Here is a 15,679-nt window from a genome sequence, read left to right as displayed (position 1 = left end):
TGTAACTAAAGACAGATCGTGTCTTAGACGTGGTAGTGATATCATAAACCTGTTAATGTACGCATTCAAACACTTTTTCTTTTACCAGCTGTATTCACCTTGCTTTTATCCTGGATAAAATGTTTAAGTCATGGATGTTTAAAGTTTAACTCCTTCATATTTGTGTAACATGATAGTTTACTTTTCATTAATGAAGTATGACGCTGCGCTGTCAGTACGCTTGTCCATGTTTGTGATTGGTCAAATGTTGCTAACCCCGCCCCTTTCACGTGAGCGCGCTCTCATGCGGACAGAGAAACCCTGGGTTGATTTACCGAGTTGATAACCAGCGTCGTAGGGCCACTTAGCGAGATCTCGTTTGTTAAGCCAGATATCTCAGACATATGTGACCTGCTCTATCATTTTCAGTCACATTGACCCTGAAACACATTTTGAGTTTGATACACTGTTGGAAAGATGAGATTCTTAGCTTTCTAATGATATCAATATTGTTTTTGTCCTCCAAATATTAAGCAAAATACGTCACTTTACATAATGAATGTCATCGAACCATGATTTTGAGAAAAAGGCCTTCAAAGTTTGCAGTACTTTCTTAGGTATTTATTCAAATGAACCATACCATAAAACGAATTCATCTAGAGCTGTTTGCACAAAAACACACACACAAACACACACACACACACACACACACACACACACACACACACACACACACACACACACACACACACACACACACACACACACACACACACACACACACACACACACAATATACTGTTCTCTTGTTGTCACTTTCATACATCAATACATGGAACAAAGGCACTCACATACACATGCACGCCGTACCAACGTGCACTCCCGTACACTCCCGAACTCACGTGCACGTTCATCAATTTATGTATGTATTTTGGTCATGTTTGAGCACATGCTTATGCGCACACATCTATTCCCATGTACATGGCCATGTGCACACCCAGACCACATGCACACCCGTACTCACGTGCACGCCCGTACTCACGTGCACACCCATACCCACGTGCAGAATCATCAATATACAATTTTTATGAAAAACACTATGAATAAATACTTAAATGAACTGATTGCATGTTAACCTCTAACAACATTAGAATCATTTGGCACAAAAGCTAATTTAGAGAAAGAAGCAAGCAACAGAACAGATAAATATACTACACAATATAAAAATAGCAAACAATCAACAGAGTAGCTAACAGTACTTAAAACCAATTTGAAATATATATTTACAGCATTTATAGAAGAATTACATAGTGTTGATGTATTATGCACTCTCACTCATTAAGGATGAGGTGTTAAGGGTTTGGGGCAGGTGATGTCTTTGGTTTCCTCAGTGCAGAACTCTCTGATCTTCTCAAAAAGATACCACTGCCGTTTTTCATCAAGCCCAGGGGGAGTCAGTTCAGTGGGACGTGCCTCCTGGTCAGTAAAGCACCCTGTGCGTAGCAGCATGAAGGATTCTTCTTCTTTACCTTCAAACTCCTTGGCGTAGACCACTCCAGGCTCGGCACTGGTGAAGCGTAGGTGATGGTACCTCTTGATACCTGGAAGCGGTCTGAAGCTGGGGGCAAGGAAGTTGTGCCAGTCGTCTGTTTTGACGAAGGTCTCCCCTGACTCATTGCCAACCAGCTGGGGGATGTTGACTCCAGTGACGGTACTGGACCTGACAGCCTGGCTGATGTCCTTCAGGCAGGACACTGGTGTGCGGCGGAACTGCTGCTTAAACAGGCCAAAGCACCAGTCAGGTGCAAATTTGGTGTGGCCAGCAATAAGAAAGTTGAGGGAGATATCTTCATGGAGTCCCACCATGCACCGCCAAGCAAGGTACCAGAGGAGGTATCTGTTTTTGTTCTGACCAGAGCAGTTGTCACAGTGCAGGTGAACATGTTTCTCCCCAAGCCCATACTGAGAGAAGAAGTGGTGGAGGTAGGCAATGACAGCATTGGAACCCTTGCTGCTGCAATGAGCCTCATCTATGAGGTAGTTTACCTGCTGAGGAACACCTTCACAGCAGACACCAAACAGTCCACACTTCCTGGGAACCATAAAGTAAATGGGCCCGGGCTGGAGAGGGTCACTGGGGTAGTGAACCTGTAACACCAGACCAACAGATGAATTAACTAATGAGTGATCTATACTCTAATTCTAAAAATGTGTGAATATTCATATTGTTACATTCCAAACATTCTGGATTATCACAGCATTCATCACATTCACACACCTCACCTGCTGTGCATAGTCAAAGCTGTAGTGGATGGTGATGTCTCTGCTACAGGGTTGGTTGGGTCCTAATTTGACACCCAGCTCTCTAGCTGTTTCTTTACAGCTGGCGACCATCTCCTGGTAAGCCTGACGCTCCACCCCCACGGTGCGGAGGTGTTCTTCCTGCTTCCTGAGCTTCGCTGACTTGACACAGTCGGGAAAGTTGGAGCTGCGGTAGATGGCAATGTTGTTTTTCTGACAGAACCAACATAGGTCTGTCATCGGCCTCCCAATAATGACACTGGGAGTCAGCTCCTTCCACAGCTTCCTAAATGTGCTGTTGCCAGCAGCACGGTGACCTGGAAAGGTGATTAAAGACAAAGATAGCATTGTTAGATTACTCATCATTAGTTTTCCATTGAGGTTTCCTCGTGTAAAAAAACCCCAAAAAAACAAGATTAAAATATAAGAAAATACCCACCCTTCTCCTGCATCTGAACCTTGTATTTCCGCCACACAGAGGACTTGGTCTCAGTTGTTGGTAGAACACTGATGTCCGTCCTCTTAAACCCTGGAATCCGTCCAGGAAGTGGCATGGCAAAGACATCTGCAAAGTTGGTAATGAACCGTACAATTCGCTGGATGTCTTCAAAGTACAACACCCTTTTGGTCACCACACGACCACCACGTCTTATCCTTGGGGCCAAGCCATGTTCCTTGTAGAACTTGATGATGCCTGTCAGCTTGTCTTGAGAAATTCTGGAATGGTTTAAAACATCAGTCTTTGATTGTTTTTTATGGCTTTATTTAATGTATGCATTGTAGTATATACATTGTCGTTGTATTTTTTCATTATGTAAAAGCATGTATATATATATATATTTATTTATTTATGTATTACTATTGCTGTAAATTCTGCTTCTATTCAGTTATTGTCAAACTCAGTTCAACTCATGCATGGCTTATTACCACTTCATTTGAAAATAGTAACACTACCAAAAGTGAAGTAGCCTTTTCAAAATCAAACTCACCCATGTAGAAACTTGAAAGTCTCCCGGCAGATTTTGTGCCCATCTAAGAAATAGGACGTTCTCTGCTGTTTCCGCTCCTTTTGGTGTCCTCTCTTTGCACAAGCGGTCTCTTTGGAGAGGTTTATGTTGGAGCTTATCTTTCCAAGTAGCACCAAATGCTTTTCACCTGGAAAATCATATAACATTACATAATGTGTTGTGTCAATCACTCATCACACACAACTTAAATCTTTAACGTGTAACAGAACACACAGGCCCACCCCCCACACATTGCCTATAGTATTATGTTAAACACACTCCCATACACACATATTCTATCTATTATAAAGGGTAATAATAAGTACAGGCTAGTCTGGCAGTGACTCCAGAGTAAACTGCTCTCACATGAGATAATACATTTGTAGCTGCCTATCTCTGCACATCTTTAGATAATTAGGCTGGGGCCACATGTGATTTAAGGGGTAGCCAAAAAAATATGTCTCCCCATGTGGATAAAATGTAGGGTTGAAACATTTATGAAAATGTTCACCACAATAATTTTTCAATGAGTATTAGCCAACTTTAAGTTGTAGGTGGTCATGTGAGCATTATTTTAATTGTTGTTATGTTTTTAACACTAACCCATACTCACACACACATCGTTACCACAGTCAAAGGTATTTAAATAATATAACGTTATAACGTTACTTACCATTAGTCATTTCATTCATTTGGTCTCGTCTCTTGACCATCTCCTCAGGGGTGTAACGGGTGTAACAGGGAACTCCATCATTAAATGTACAGCTACACCTGTAGTCATGGGCCCTCTCAATCTCTTGAGCGCTGTCCTCGCTCACATAATGCCGTACGGACTGAAGTGTCTCAGCCACCGGGTCGTTCAGCAGTGGTTGTTCCTCTGTGGTGTCCTCATCCTCTTCAGCATCCGTGGTCTGAGGGCTGCTGTCAGTGTCAGGGCTGTCTGACTCTAAATCGGAGCCGGATAACGGGGAAACTTCAACCGGTGCCGTCAAAAAGTAATCAGTGATCAGCTGAACCCATTGCTCATCAGAGGCTGTCCCTCTCACAATGTTGGAGTTCAACAGTCTTGCGATTTGATCTTCTCTGGAATCCATCGATCTGATTAGCGGCTAATAAATTGTCAAAGTACGGAGGAAAAATATTTTCGTTTTACTGGGTGAAGGTCGCGAGGAATAATGTTGGTTTATATAGTGTGTGTGTGTGTGTGTTTGTGTATTTTGCGTTTGTGTGTATTGTGTTGGTTTCCCGGGGAAAACCCTCACAAGAAACACCGGCTGTTGTTATGCCAGCTGTGACGTTACGTTACTCCGTTCTCCGCTCGTAATGATGCCTTTACAAGCTTCAAAGTTGTATTTATCATCTGAATTTGGCAAAACAAGTTTAATATTCTGAAAGCCAAGACTTTGTTTATTTGAAATCAGATGAAAATAAACTATCACGGACTCTGCCGTGTTATTTATGATTACTATACGCTTTTCATTCATAATGTCAGCCGGAGGGAGGGGGGGCAGCGCTGCGGAAGAGCAGCGTGAGAGCTGTCATCTTCCCATTACAAGCTTCAAACATGTATTTATCGTTTGATTTTGGAAATAAAAGTTTCAGATTCTGAAAGCCAAGACGTTGTTTATTTGAAATCAAACAAAACACCAAAACCCCGAAAAACTAGTTTTTTACTCAAATCCACGTTTATTTTGAAATGAGCCGTTGCGACTTCCGACTGAATTCGATAGAGCGGGTCACATATGTGAGTTATCTGGTTGAACTTGATTCGTACAGGCACTGGAATCCACTGTAGTAATGTGCTGTATATATTAATAAAATTGTCGACAGCCATGGGACACTTCTCTGTGTTCCTATGTCATTACATATCAATTGTTAGACGCTTTTATCCAAAGCGACTTACATACTGAATACTGTGGGCAATCCCCACAGGAGCAATTTTGAGGTGAATTGTCTTGCCCAGGGACACAACGACATGCTGACTTCAGTGGGACTCGAACTTGCTATCCTCTAATTCGAAGATCAGCGCATTAACCCACTGCGTCACACTGGTGTTACCTCCTTTAAACAAAATATGGCCTTTCAGCTGTGACTGGGGGATCAAATAATGAATCAAAGCATTGTGAGGTGAGGCTCAAACGCCTTTATCACACTACCAAATATACCATAACGCAACACTACTGCTAACAATACTGCTATCAGCCTTGATTGTCCAGCAGATAGTTGATATTTTGGTTCTGACCAATCTGGTACCAGTGCTGATTTAATACCGGTTCTCTATGGTCAGGTTGGTCTTTGATCCCGGGCGTCAAAGTAGTCCCCGTAGTGGCAGTTGTAACTATGACGGGAGCAAAGGAGTAACTCAGTTTGAGTAGTGACAGGAGTGAGATAGTTTGCATATGGAGGAGTTGTGGGAGGATGGATGAGTTGAACAAACACAACTTTCACAACAGAGGCCACTGTCCCTGTTCAGTATAAAACCAAGAGTAAGAGTTGACTAACTTGATCTTATGAATGTTAATCAAAGCTTAGGTACAGGGTATATGCAGAAATCCTGGGGTCAAATTTAATACCTTTTAAGACCTTTTTTAAGACCCTTTCCATACATTTTAAGACCTCATCGCAACTTTGAGTTCTAACCGGTTACATTGGCGACACACTTTACCTCACATTTACTATATTGATTGTAAGATAGCAAAACTAAACAGAGTGCAGACAGACTACTGAAGCCTCCTTTCCACATGAACTTGAACCTCTCTGTGAAGGTCAGGTTTAATGCAGTATGCTGCTTTGTTGCTTCTGTACTCTGTGCTCTTTCATTCCAGTAAAACTCCTCAGAAACCATTAGAAACCAGTATTTGACCAATAAACGAAACAATTGACAAAACTTTGAACTATGAATTATATTAATCTTTGGTGAGCTTCAGCGGGGTAATGCCATAGGAGCTCCCTCACAAATACCCAGGGATTAAATTGGGCTGGGGCTGTCCGGGGCTAAACCCTGGCACATAGGACAATGCTCTGACGTCATCACCCTCACACATTTGTCATATGTTTACAAAAAAAGATATATATGTTAAGACTTTTCTCGTTCTTAATATAGACTATATTTAGGGTCTATATGTGTTGACTTTACTTTAAAATAGCAGATCTCTGTGACCGGATATAGTTTGGCTTAGACCCCGGCCCCACGAGGACGCATACGGTAAAACGCATGCGCAAACGCAAAAAAGTATTCCGTTCACACGCATTTGATTCATTAATGTGCACTCCGTTCACACTAGACCGCTGGAAATGCTGGAAACGCTGTAATACATATGCCAGGCCTGTAAGTGGCGCTGCTGCCGCCACAAATTACACCAAAAGCAGCGAAGAAGACCCCAGAGCATGGTTGCCATGGTTGCCCTTCTGTTTATTCTCCGCGGTGGACGACGTGTTCTCCTCCTGCTGTATATCTCTCAGGTAGTCCACCAGCAGATGAAAAACACCCACCTCTCCGCCTCTTCCAAGGGACGAGGGAACCGTGCGGCAGAGTTTCCGTTAAAAAAATTGTTCCGCCGGTCAACATGTCCGTTAAAGTTGAAATCTTCCGTACAAAATTAGAAAAGTGCCGATCAGAGGTCTTCTTTGTTATTTATTGAGCTTTAAAACAAATTGATGACGACTCTGTTCTCTGTATAATAATTAGGGATGCACCGAATGTTCGGCCGCCGAAAATTATCGGCCGAAAATGGTTAAAAAGGCTCTTTCGGCTTTCGGCCGAAAGGGTTTTAGCACCGAAAGAATATAACCGAATGTCAGAGAACAGGGTTACGTTGGTAAGCTAACATGTTGTTGTGATGACGTAATCAAAACGCGGCGACAAGCACGGCGCGCGACCATGCTCGCGGCTGGCTCACAGCCAACATGTCTGCCGCTTGGAGATATTTAAAAATATCAGAGAAAGAGGCGCGGATTGCGATTTGTAAAACGTGTTCAGCTGACATTTCTCGAGGGGGTGTAACTGCAAAGACTTTCACCATTTCGGGATTACTCCACCACTTGAAATCAAAACACCCGGACAAATATGCGGAGTAAGATCAAATCAAAAGCACTGACAGCGAGAGACTGTTCAACGCTGCCTCTCATGTGCTTGATGAGAAGAGGAACAGACTTATGGCTGATAAAGCAGAGAAGCTACTGTTCATTAAAAAGAACCTCCCACTTTTCCTTAATAAGTAGACAAGGCTGGTTTATCATAAGCTTATCTAGTTCTACATGTCTACTCTATACCCACTTTCCTGAACAATTTTCATTGTGAGTTATAATTCACCATCTCAGGTTATCATTAGGGGGAAATGACAGCAACACAGTGTTCAATATATTGTACTTTTGTTATCTAAATGATACAATGTTGTTTACATTGCTCATGAGGACAGACCACCTTATTTGCAGATTCTTGAAATTGTAATTTAATTTGTAATTGATTGTTGATTTTGTATCCAGTTTTCACTTTATGTATCTTTATACAATGTGTACTACTTTGCTTATGAGGACAGACAGCCTTATTGAAAGATTCTTGAAATTCAATTGTAATTTCATTTGTAAATAGTTACATTCATGTGGATTTATCCAGTTTGCACATTTGTATGCATGCACTTATAGGTGCATTTGTTGTTGTTGAAGGCCTGGCTGTTACAGTCTTTATTTACACTATTTTGTTGTAGGCCTAATGGCCTAGATGTTTATGCAGTTTTAAAGCACCTTGGCTTTGTTCTGAATGCACTTTGTTGTAGTTATCCTACAGAGAAAAGAAAATGGACTTGACTTGGAATTAATGTACTGTATGCATTCAAAAGTGCTGAATAAATGTTTTATGGACCCATACTAGTGATTATTATTTAAGTTAAGTTTTGCCATAATCATGTCTTTTTCCATAATCAGGAAGCTGAACAACATTGGTAAAAGATGTAAACATTATATATATTTCTATTAATCATTTTCGGCCTTTCGGCATTCGGTTTTCGACCAACTGTTTCCTATTTTCGGTATCGGTTTCGGCCAAGAATTTCCCATTCGGTGCACCCCTAATAATAATGTTTAATAAACGGTGCCTGCCTCTCTTTTCCTCCCCCTCTTCTGACAGCCCAGCAGCAGCAGCAGGAGACGTTGGGAGAGGGAGGCGGGCTATTTCATCGTAATCAGAAAATGATCATATATAGGGCTTACACACGGAGCCGTTGGACCCCCAGAGCGTTGCGTATGCGCCGGTCTACCCACCTTGGGACCCCCCCCCCCCCCCACAGAGCGGAGCAAGGCAACGAAACTTAAAATAAGAAGCAGCATTTTACGGCGCGCTATGGGGGCCGCCTTGAGGGGGTTTCCCGACATTTCGTTTCAGTAAATTAAAGGGTGTTTCATGTTGTCGTTGCTGTGGGACTTCTTAATACCTTGGAAAATGCCGTTTAATACTTTTTAATACTTTTTAAAAGCCTTAATTTTCGCTAAATTGATTTATCAACTTTTAATACTTTTTAAGACCCCGCGGACACCCTGTAGGTAACATGGAGAGCCAGCTAGAGTAAACAACATTAAAACATGATCTTACAGAAAACCCAGCCCAGTGTTGCCAATGAAGCACTGCCAAGGATATGGAAGGCAGTTGGACCAAAAGCAGAACTAAATGTGAGGCAGGTAAATAACGAAAGGCAAGCTATAAAGTGAAACTGGTCCAATAATGGTGAAATGAAACTAAGGGAGCAGGCAAAGGTAATAACAAGGAACAAAGGCAGCAAATGTAAAACAGGGAGCAAACCAGAATAGCATGAGAAACAGGCAGAAGATCCAGAGGGAAAACAGGGAATAATCCAGGGATAAAACGACACACGTAAACACCCACGGCTGAACACAACAGGAACATCCATGATAAAACGACAGAAAACACTGGCATACTGTAGAGAACATTTTAAGAAAATATATAAAATATATTACGCATCCTCGATTTAATGCACTAAGCTCGTGTCACGTAGGTTAAATGTATAACACACCTAACTTAGCCTACACAATTCTAGCTCACTAGCTTTTTCTCAACCTAACCAAGTATTAGGCTTGGGCGGTATGACGGTATTACGGTATACCAGGGTATTTTGAAATACCGTCGGTATGATTTTCAATACCGTGACGTCACAGACTGTGCGCCAAATCACAGATGCGTTTCATTCTATTACATTGACACGGAGTTTTGACAGGGACGACATTGGTTGTAATGCACAGCACGCGCCAGCAGAGGGCAGGGGAGGGCAGTCCGTCTTTCCCGCTCTCAGAGCTGAGCACAGAGCTGAACTGAGCAAGATGGCGGCAGCATTTGCCGACCCCGAACTCGGACAACTAGTAAAAAAGAAAAATGCCTCTGCGCCTGTTTGGGACTATTTTGGGTTTACTCGTCGCCAGTGACTTCATCCAGCACAACGAGAGACAGAGGCACTTCTTAGGGAATGTTTAAGACGGGGCGAGTGAGTGTTGACATTTTTTAGTCCTATGCAACTGGTTGATGGTTTTGTAGTCGAGGTCGGACGGTTTTAAAAACGAAAGCATTTACGTGCTAAACATTCACGCGAGTAATCCAATGAATCAAATGGAAATAAGATTTTTAACACATGCATGGAATAATATTGCCAAACTAGTTAGTGAATAGAGCTAACTTTATTCAATAAGTCAAGTATTTACTCCCGGAAAATGTTTATTTATGATGATATATTGTTAACTTAGCTCACTATGGAAACAACGTCGGACATCTACAAACGCGTCCTGTATCCGATCTCAAAATGTGCCATTTGCACAATGTGTCATGTATGCAGCCCTTGTTTTGCACTTGCGCACAAGTCGCGGCACTTTGCGAGCGTCTACCGGCTCGGGCTGCATTTTACACCGAACATATAATATACTGTTCGAAACATCTATTTGCCGCCGAACGCCACCTCACTCAAGTCGACCCAAGTCATACCGTCAGTGGCGGTTGGTGGAAAATATCTTTGGTGGGGCTGTTGATATAGTGAGTAAAAAAATGTTTGGGGGGAGAAATTACCCCTTAAATTGGGACTGATACCGTCATATACCGTATACCACGGTATGATGTCAGCAAGGTATGACGGTATGAAAAAAATGATACCGCCCATGCCTACCAAGTATGTTTCCTAAACCAAGCCCAGTGGTAAGATAACAGTTACGGATATATGATGTGTTAAACTCTATCTGACTTCCAATACACGTTGAATAATTACTTCAGGGGTTTCCCAGCTAGCGGGGAACGTTCTCACAACTTTGGCTAACGTTACCTATTGGTTCTAACAAGATTTTAAAGAAACGTTTTAATCTGATGTTCAAAGAACCTTTTTAGAATGTTTATTTGTTCAAATAATGCTCCTATAAGGTTTAAGGTTAACTAAGACATAACGTTTTAACTGCAACATTCAGAGGATGTTTTGAGGATGTTATTAAGGCCTGAGATGACAGAAAGGTTTTTTTATAAAACGTTCCTTTAATGTGATATGTTAATAAAGGTGGAACGTTTTGCCTGCAACATTCTAAGGACGTGTTTTGGACGCTCTTGGGGTAACACATTAAAGATGTTCTTTATAAAACGTTCCCTCAATGTTACATGATAACAAATGAAGAACATTTTCAAAGCAACATTCTGAAATTGTTTTCAGGAGGTTATTGAGGCCTGAGATGAGAGAAAGGGTTGTATAAAATGTTCCCTCAATGTTACGTGATAACAAATGAAGAACATTCTCCAAGAAACATTCTGAAAATGTTTTCAGGATGTTATTGAGGCCTGAGATGACAGAAAGTGTTTTATAAAATGTTCCTTTAATGTGATATGTTAACAAAGGTGGAACGTTTTGCCTGCAACATTCTAAGGATGTGTTTTGGGCGTTGTTGGGTAACACATTAAAGATGTTCTTTATAAAACGTTCCCTCAATGTTACATGATAACAATTGAAGAACATTCTCCAAGAAACATTCTGAAAATGTTTTCAGGAAGTTATTCTTTTTTTATAAAACTTTGCTGTTATGGCAAATATTAACACGGTCATGGTTAACGTCAGATTTATTTCTAGAGTGCTTTAAAAAACAAACTTGTTGCATTTGTTTGAAAAGGATGTTTCTAAAAGAAATCTGATGTCACCATATTTCCCTTTTGAAAAAAACAAACAAGCACGTAATTCATGATAACCTGTAAGCAGATATTGCATGTTTGCGGTGGCATGTGTGAGTTCCCAGCGAGAAATGTTTGTTACCATTCGTTGTTCTAGGAATGTTTTCAGCGGGATGTTTTATTTTGGTTCCCAAAATTTTCTCCTGAAAGGTAGGATAACGTTCTTTAAAAACATTCTTGAAATGTTTGGTGATAACCTTCTTAAGATGTTTTTGATAACATTATTAGAAGAATAATGCCCTACTGTTCTTAAAACGTTTTCAGCGGGGCGTTTTATTTTGGTTCCCAGAATTTTCTTCTGAAAGGTAGGATAACGTTCTCTAAAAACATTCTTAACATTTTTGGTGATAACTTTCTTAAGATGTATGAGCACATACATCTTAATAATAAGTGCCGTTCGAATTCTCTACATCAGGGGTGCCCAACCTTTTTTGAACCGAGAGCTACTTTTAAAGTTGCCAGTCTGCCGAGATCTACCAGTCTAAATAGAGAGTCGTAGCCATTACTGACAGCCTACTAACGGGTAAATACACACTTCTACTTGTATAAAACTGACCTTCGTACGATGAATACTTCATAAAATACTACAGATCCTTTATCTTACCTCTTTCTAATCTACACACTTACAAGTATTTAACTGAAGCTACACAACAGTGTTGTTGATACAGAGTTGGAGTTTATTCACACGTCACATACTACAGTGGGTAATGTTTTCAAGAAACATTGAACAGTGCTGCCACACATGACACGGGGAAAAAAGAAAAGACTCTGAACCCTTTCTTTGCCATTATTTAAAAATAGCGTTGCTACAAAAGTATAAATTAGGCTTACTAATAAGACAACTCAGATCTGAAGCTACACAGGAATCTGCTGCCAAAGTGCAATAAAAAAGACAAAATTAATAGAATCAAACCCTTTTTTTGTTGCATTTTAGTCGAGTATAAAAATTAATTCCTTTAAAATAGGATGCAAGCAACACTAGTTTCTTAACCTGAATTGATAATAGACTATAATCAATTTAAACGGAACAGATCTTAATATTTGCATTCTTATACAATTTTGTACAATAATTCAAATGAATAAGTTCAAACAAACTAAAACGTACAGCTGATTAATAACGGTATCTAACTTGAGTTTTTATTATATCAAAAATCTGTTGAAATGCTACTGTTACTTTTATTGTCCCCCAAAAGCGCGTCGGCAGCCTCCATGCTTCTTTCACAACTTCGCCGTCTTCATGTGTTTCGCAAGAACGTGACTGACACGATAAGATGCTATGGTAGCAGCCTTGCTCTTGTTGTCGGGCCTGGTGAAAATGGACTGCTGTGCATTTAGCTGTCCTTTCAGGTCCCTCGCCTTTTGGGAGCGTAGGGCAGAATTAGGAGGGAATTTCGTCTCGTAGCGTGTGTGCACTGTTTTCAAATGTGGCTCCTAAATTAACCTTCTTCGATAAAGCCACGCTGGCATTGCAGATGAGACAGATGGACTTTGAATTGGAATAGATACAAAAATAATAATCCTCCCACTCTGAGTGAAAATTATATATTTTGGGCTTTTTTGCTTCTGCCATACTTGCGGTCTTGTGTGTGTGCGGGCTGTCACTCCTGTTGACACGGACAACGTCAGCGAACTAGTTTGGACTGCCCACCAGCCCCGCCCCCGACGCGTCTATCGTTATTCCAACCCAGTTTAGATTTAACCACGCCCACTTCTGCATTACGCAAGAACGTAGCTTTAGCGTCATAGACTTCATCTTCGGCAGTTATAGCGGTCGCAGTAAAGCAGGATATTGAATAGTTGTTTTTTGTCTTTCCAAAGGATTGGTTACATGACAAACAAAAAAATGAAACATTATATATAGGCTATATATACAGATGTTTGCTAATGTATCCCTCTTATATCCATCAGGAATTAATATTAAATGATGAATTAATACTACCTCAGCACTGCATAAGTGTGGTCGTCAGTCATATTGACAAAGAAGCACTATTATATTGTATATTATGCAGTTTTTATAAGGACGGTATTTTGCTTGTCAGATTCAGATTTCGCGGGTGTGCCATGTCTATGACGCTATCGCGTAGAGCTACGTCGATCCTTGCGTAATGCGGAAGTGGGAGTGGTTAAATCTAAACTGGGTTGGAATAAAGATTAACGCCGCCCCGACACATGGGGTCACGCCGGCCAATCACAAAGCTTTGATGTGTTCAAGTGCATTATTCTGGCACAGGAAGATTATGTTATAGCCTAGGACAGGGGTCGGCAACCCGCGGCCCACGGGCCGCATGCGGCCCTTTAAGCCCTCTGCTCTGGCTCCCTTGAGCTTAGACAAAAATAAGAAGGAAATAAAATAAAAGTATTTGTAGGACTATTTATATTTTGTTGCACGGTTGAAAATGTTTTGTATCTTGTATTTTGAGGTGATACTGTGACACATAAATAAAAAACAAAACGGTTTTAATTAGGTCAACTAAAATATGCGTCACATCCTGCTACAGTCCCGCGCGAGCGCCTTTTCTTGGAGGCGCTCGCGCGGGGAACCCCGGCTCGATAAGCGAAACTATGGATAAATCAAAGAAAAGTACCGGAGGAACACAGGATTTAATTCTGTGTGGACAGAGTTATATGCTTTCACAGCAAACGATGCTGGTTTACCGGTATGTTTGATATGTAGAGAGAAGTTGTCAACGGTGCTGCAGCCTTTACGTATCGAGGAACAACACGGGAGAGGAAGACAGCTGACGATCTTCAGTCATAATTCCATGGGGTATGTAATTTATTTCAGAAAACACTTTTTGTTATATTCCATGGAATGCTCTTAACGTCCCGATAGCAATGAATATATTAAATGCTTTGACAATAAATACATAGAAAAATGTATCTCTGGAAGCCGTAATGCTGTAAAAAGCATGACCAATCATTATGTGCACAAACTTATCTCGTGGCCTCATTGATGATGCGCGTTCGTGTGTGTTGGAGGAGGGAATCTGTAAGAAAGTCTGAAGGAAGAGGTCTATTTTTTCCGGTTGTGTATTTTCAAATTCTAGCGCACTCAAGCTGGTTTCTCCATTCTTACCTACCCTACCTTTAACTCTTTTTAGGGTGCAGCTATATGTTTTATTTATTTCAAAGTGGGCCCATTTTAATAATACTTTTTTTCCTTCAAATGTGCAGAGGACTCCCCAAGTGCTGTGTTTAATTTATTTTAAAGTAGGCCTGTGTATTATTTGTAATTCTCCTTATAGGAGTTCTTTGTTTCTTATTAGAGGTTAACAGTTTTATATAATGTAATAAATAGCCTAATAAATGCAAAAAAACTGTAGTTTTTGTCTGATATAACAATAAATACAACTTAGCTATCAAGCTATGAAATATGTTTTGCGGCTCCAGACAAAAATGTTTGGGGAAAAAGGAGCAAAATGGCTCTTTTCGGTCAAAAAGGTTGCAGACCCCTGGCCTAGGACATTAACGATAAAAGAGAATATAGTTGTTCTATTTTTAGACACATCTCGCGATCGACTGGGAATCTCCAGTCGATCGCGATTGACTGGTTTGGCACCCCTGCTCTACATGATAGGAAAAGGAGGTTTCAAACTTCCTTATAACCTCCTTTAAGCTTAGGAACCACTGAACCTCCCTTACTGAAAGGAGAGGAGAAAATGCTGCCCCACATTGCCTTGCAGCCGCAGCATTTGCCATCACACAACATTCGGCCGTTCACGGAAACAGCCCAATTATGACGGAGAAATTATATCATGAAATTTACGGTGCTTATTAAGCATTTAAAACGTATGTGGTAAGTTGCCAAAGTGCTTTGTTTTGAACGTTCATCAGTATTATAATCAAAAAGAGAAATATTAACGTTAGTTTTTTACTGAAATTATTAAATAAAGTCAACATTTCACAGAGCTGTGTGGGGTTTGTTCAACCTTTAAAATATCTTTGAATGGTGATATACACAGTGATAGATGTTAAGGAATAACGTTTATAATAAATACATCCCCGCTAGCGGGGAACGTTCTCACAACTTTTACTAACGTTACCTATAGGTTCTAATAAGGTTTTAAGAAGCGTTTTAATCTGATGTTCAAATAAACTTTTTAGGATGTTTATTATTTCAAATAATGTTCCTATAAGTTTTAAGATGAACTAAGACATAACGTTTTAACTGCAACATTCAGAGGATGTTTTGATG

The 15,679-nt window shown here is 40.6% G+C and overlaps 2 protein-coding genes across 3 annotated transcripts in view; both read right to left on the bottom strand.

The window, feature by feature from the left end:
• LOC307028837 (inactive dipeptidyl peptidase 10-like) overlaps positions 1-15,679 on the bottom strand; it is a 500,108-nt gene that overhangs the window by 95,370 nt on the left and 389,059 nt on the right. The window lies entirely within an intron of this gene.
• On the bottom strand, positions 693-2,886 carry LOC307028838 (uncharacterized protein). The gene is made up of 3 exons (XM_079664184.1): positions 2,720-2,886; positions 2,263-2,597; positions 693-2,127 (listed from the first exon to the last, which is right to left on the bottom strand). Exons 1-3 carry the CDS (start codon positions 2,832-2,834, stop codon positions 1,318-1,320), a joined length of 1,260 nt encoding a protein of 419 aa, XP_079520310.1. The 5' UTR covers positions 2,835-2,886; the 3' UTR covers positions 693-1,317.

Source organism: Notothenia rossii (genome assembly GCF_949606895.1).
Source record: "Notothenia rossii genome assembly, chromosome: 2".
In the NCBI taxonomy this organism is placed as follows: domain Eukaryota; kingdom Metazoa; phylum Chordata; class Actinopteri; order Perciformes; family Nototheniidae; genus Notothenia; species Notothenia rossii.
This window is presented reverse-complemented; position numbering and strand designations above follow the sequence as displayed.

Excerpts from the sequence above, each read along its gene's own strand:
- LOC307028838 (XM_079664184.1), bottom strand. The coding sequence starts at position 2,834 with ATGCCACTTCCTGGACGGATTCCAGGGTTTAAGAGGACGGACATCAGT. Across the intron at positions 2,598-2,719 it reads GGTTCAGATGCAGGAGAAGG|GTCACCGTGCTGCTGGCAAC; the intron begins GTGGGTATTTTC and ends TCACCTTTCCAG. Across the intron at positions 2,128-2,262 it reads GCTTTGACTATGCACAGCAG|GTTCACTACCCCAGTGACCC; the intron begins GTGAGGTGTGTG and ends CTGGTGTTACAG.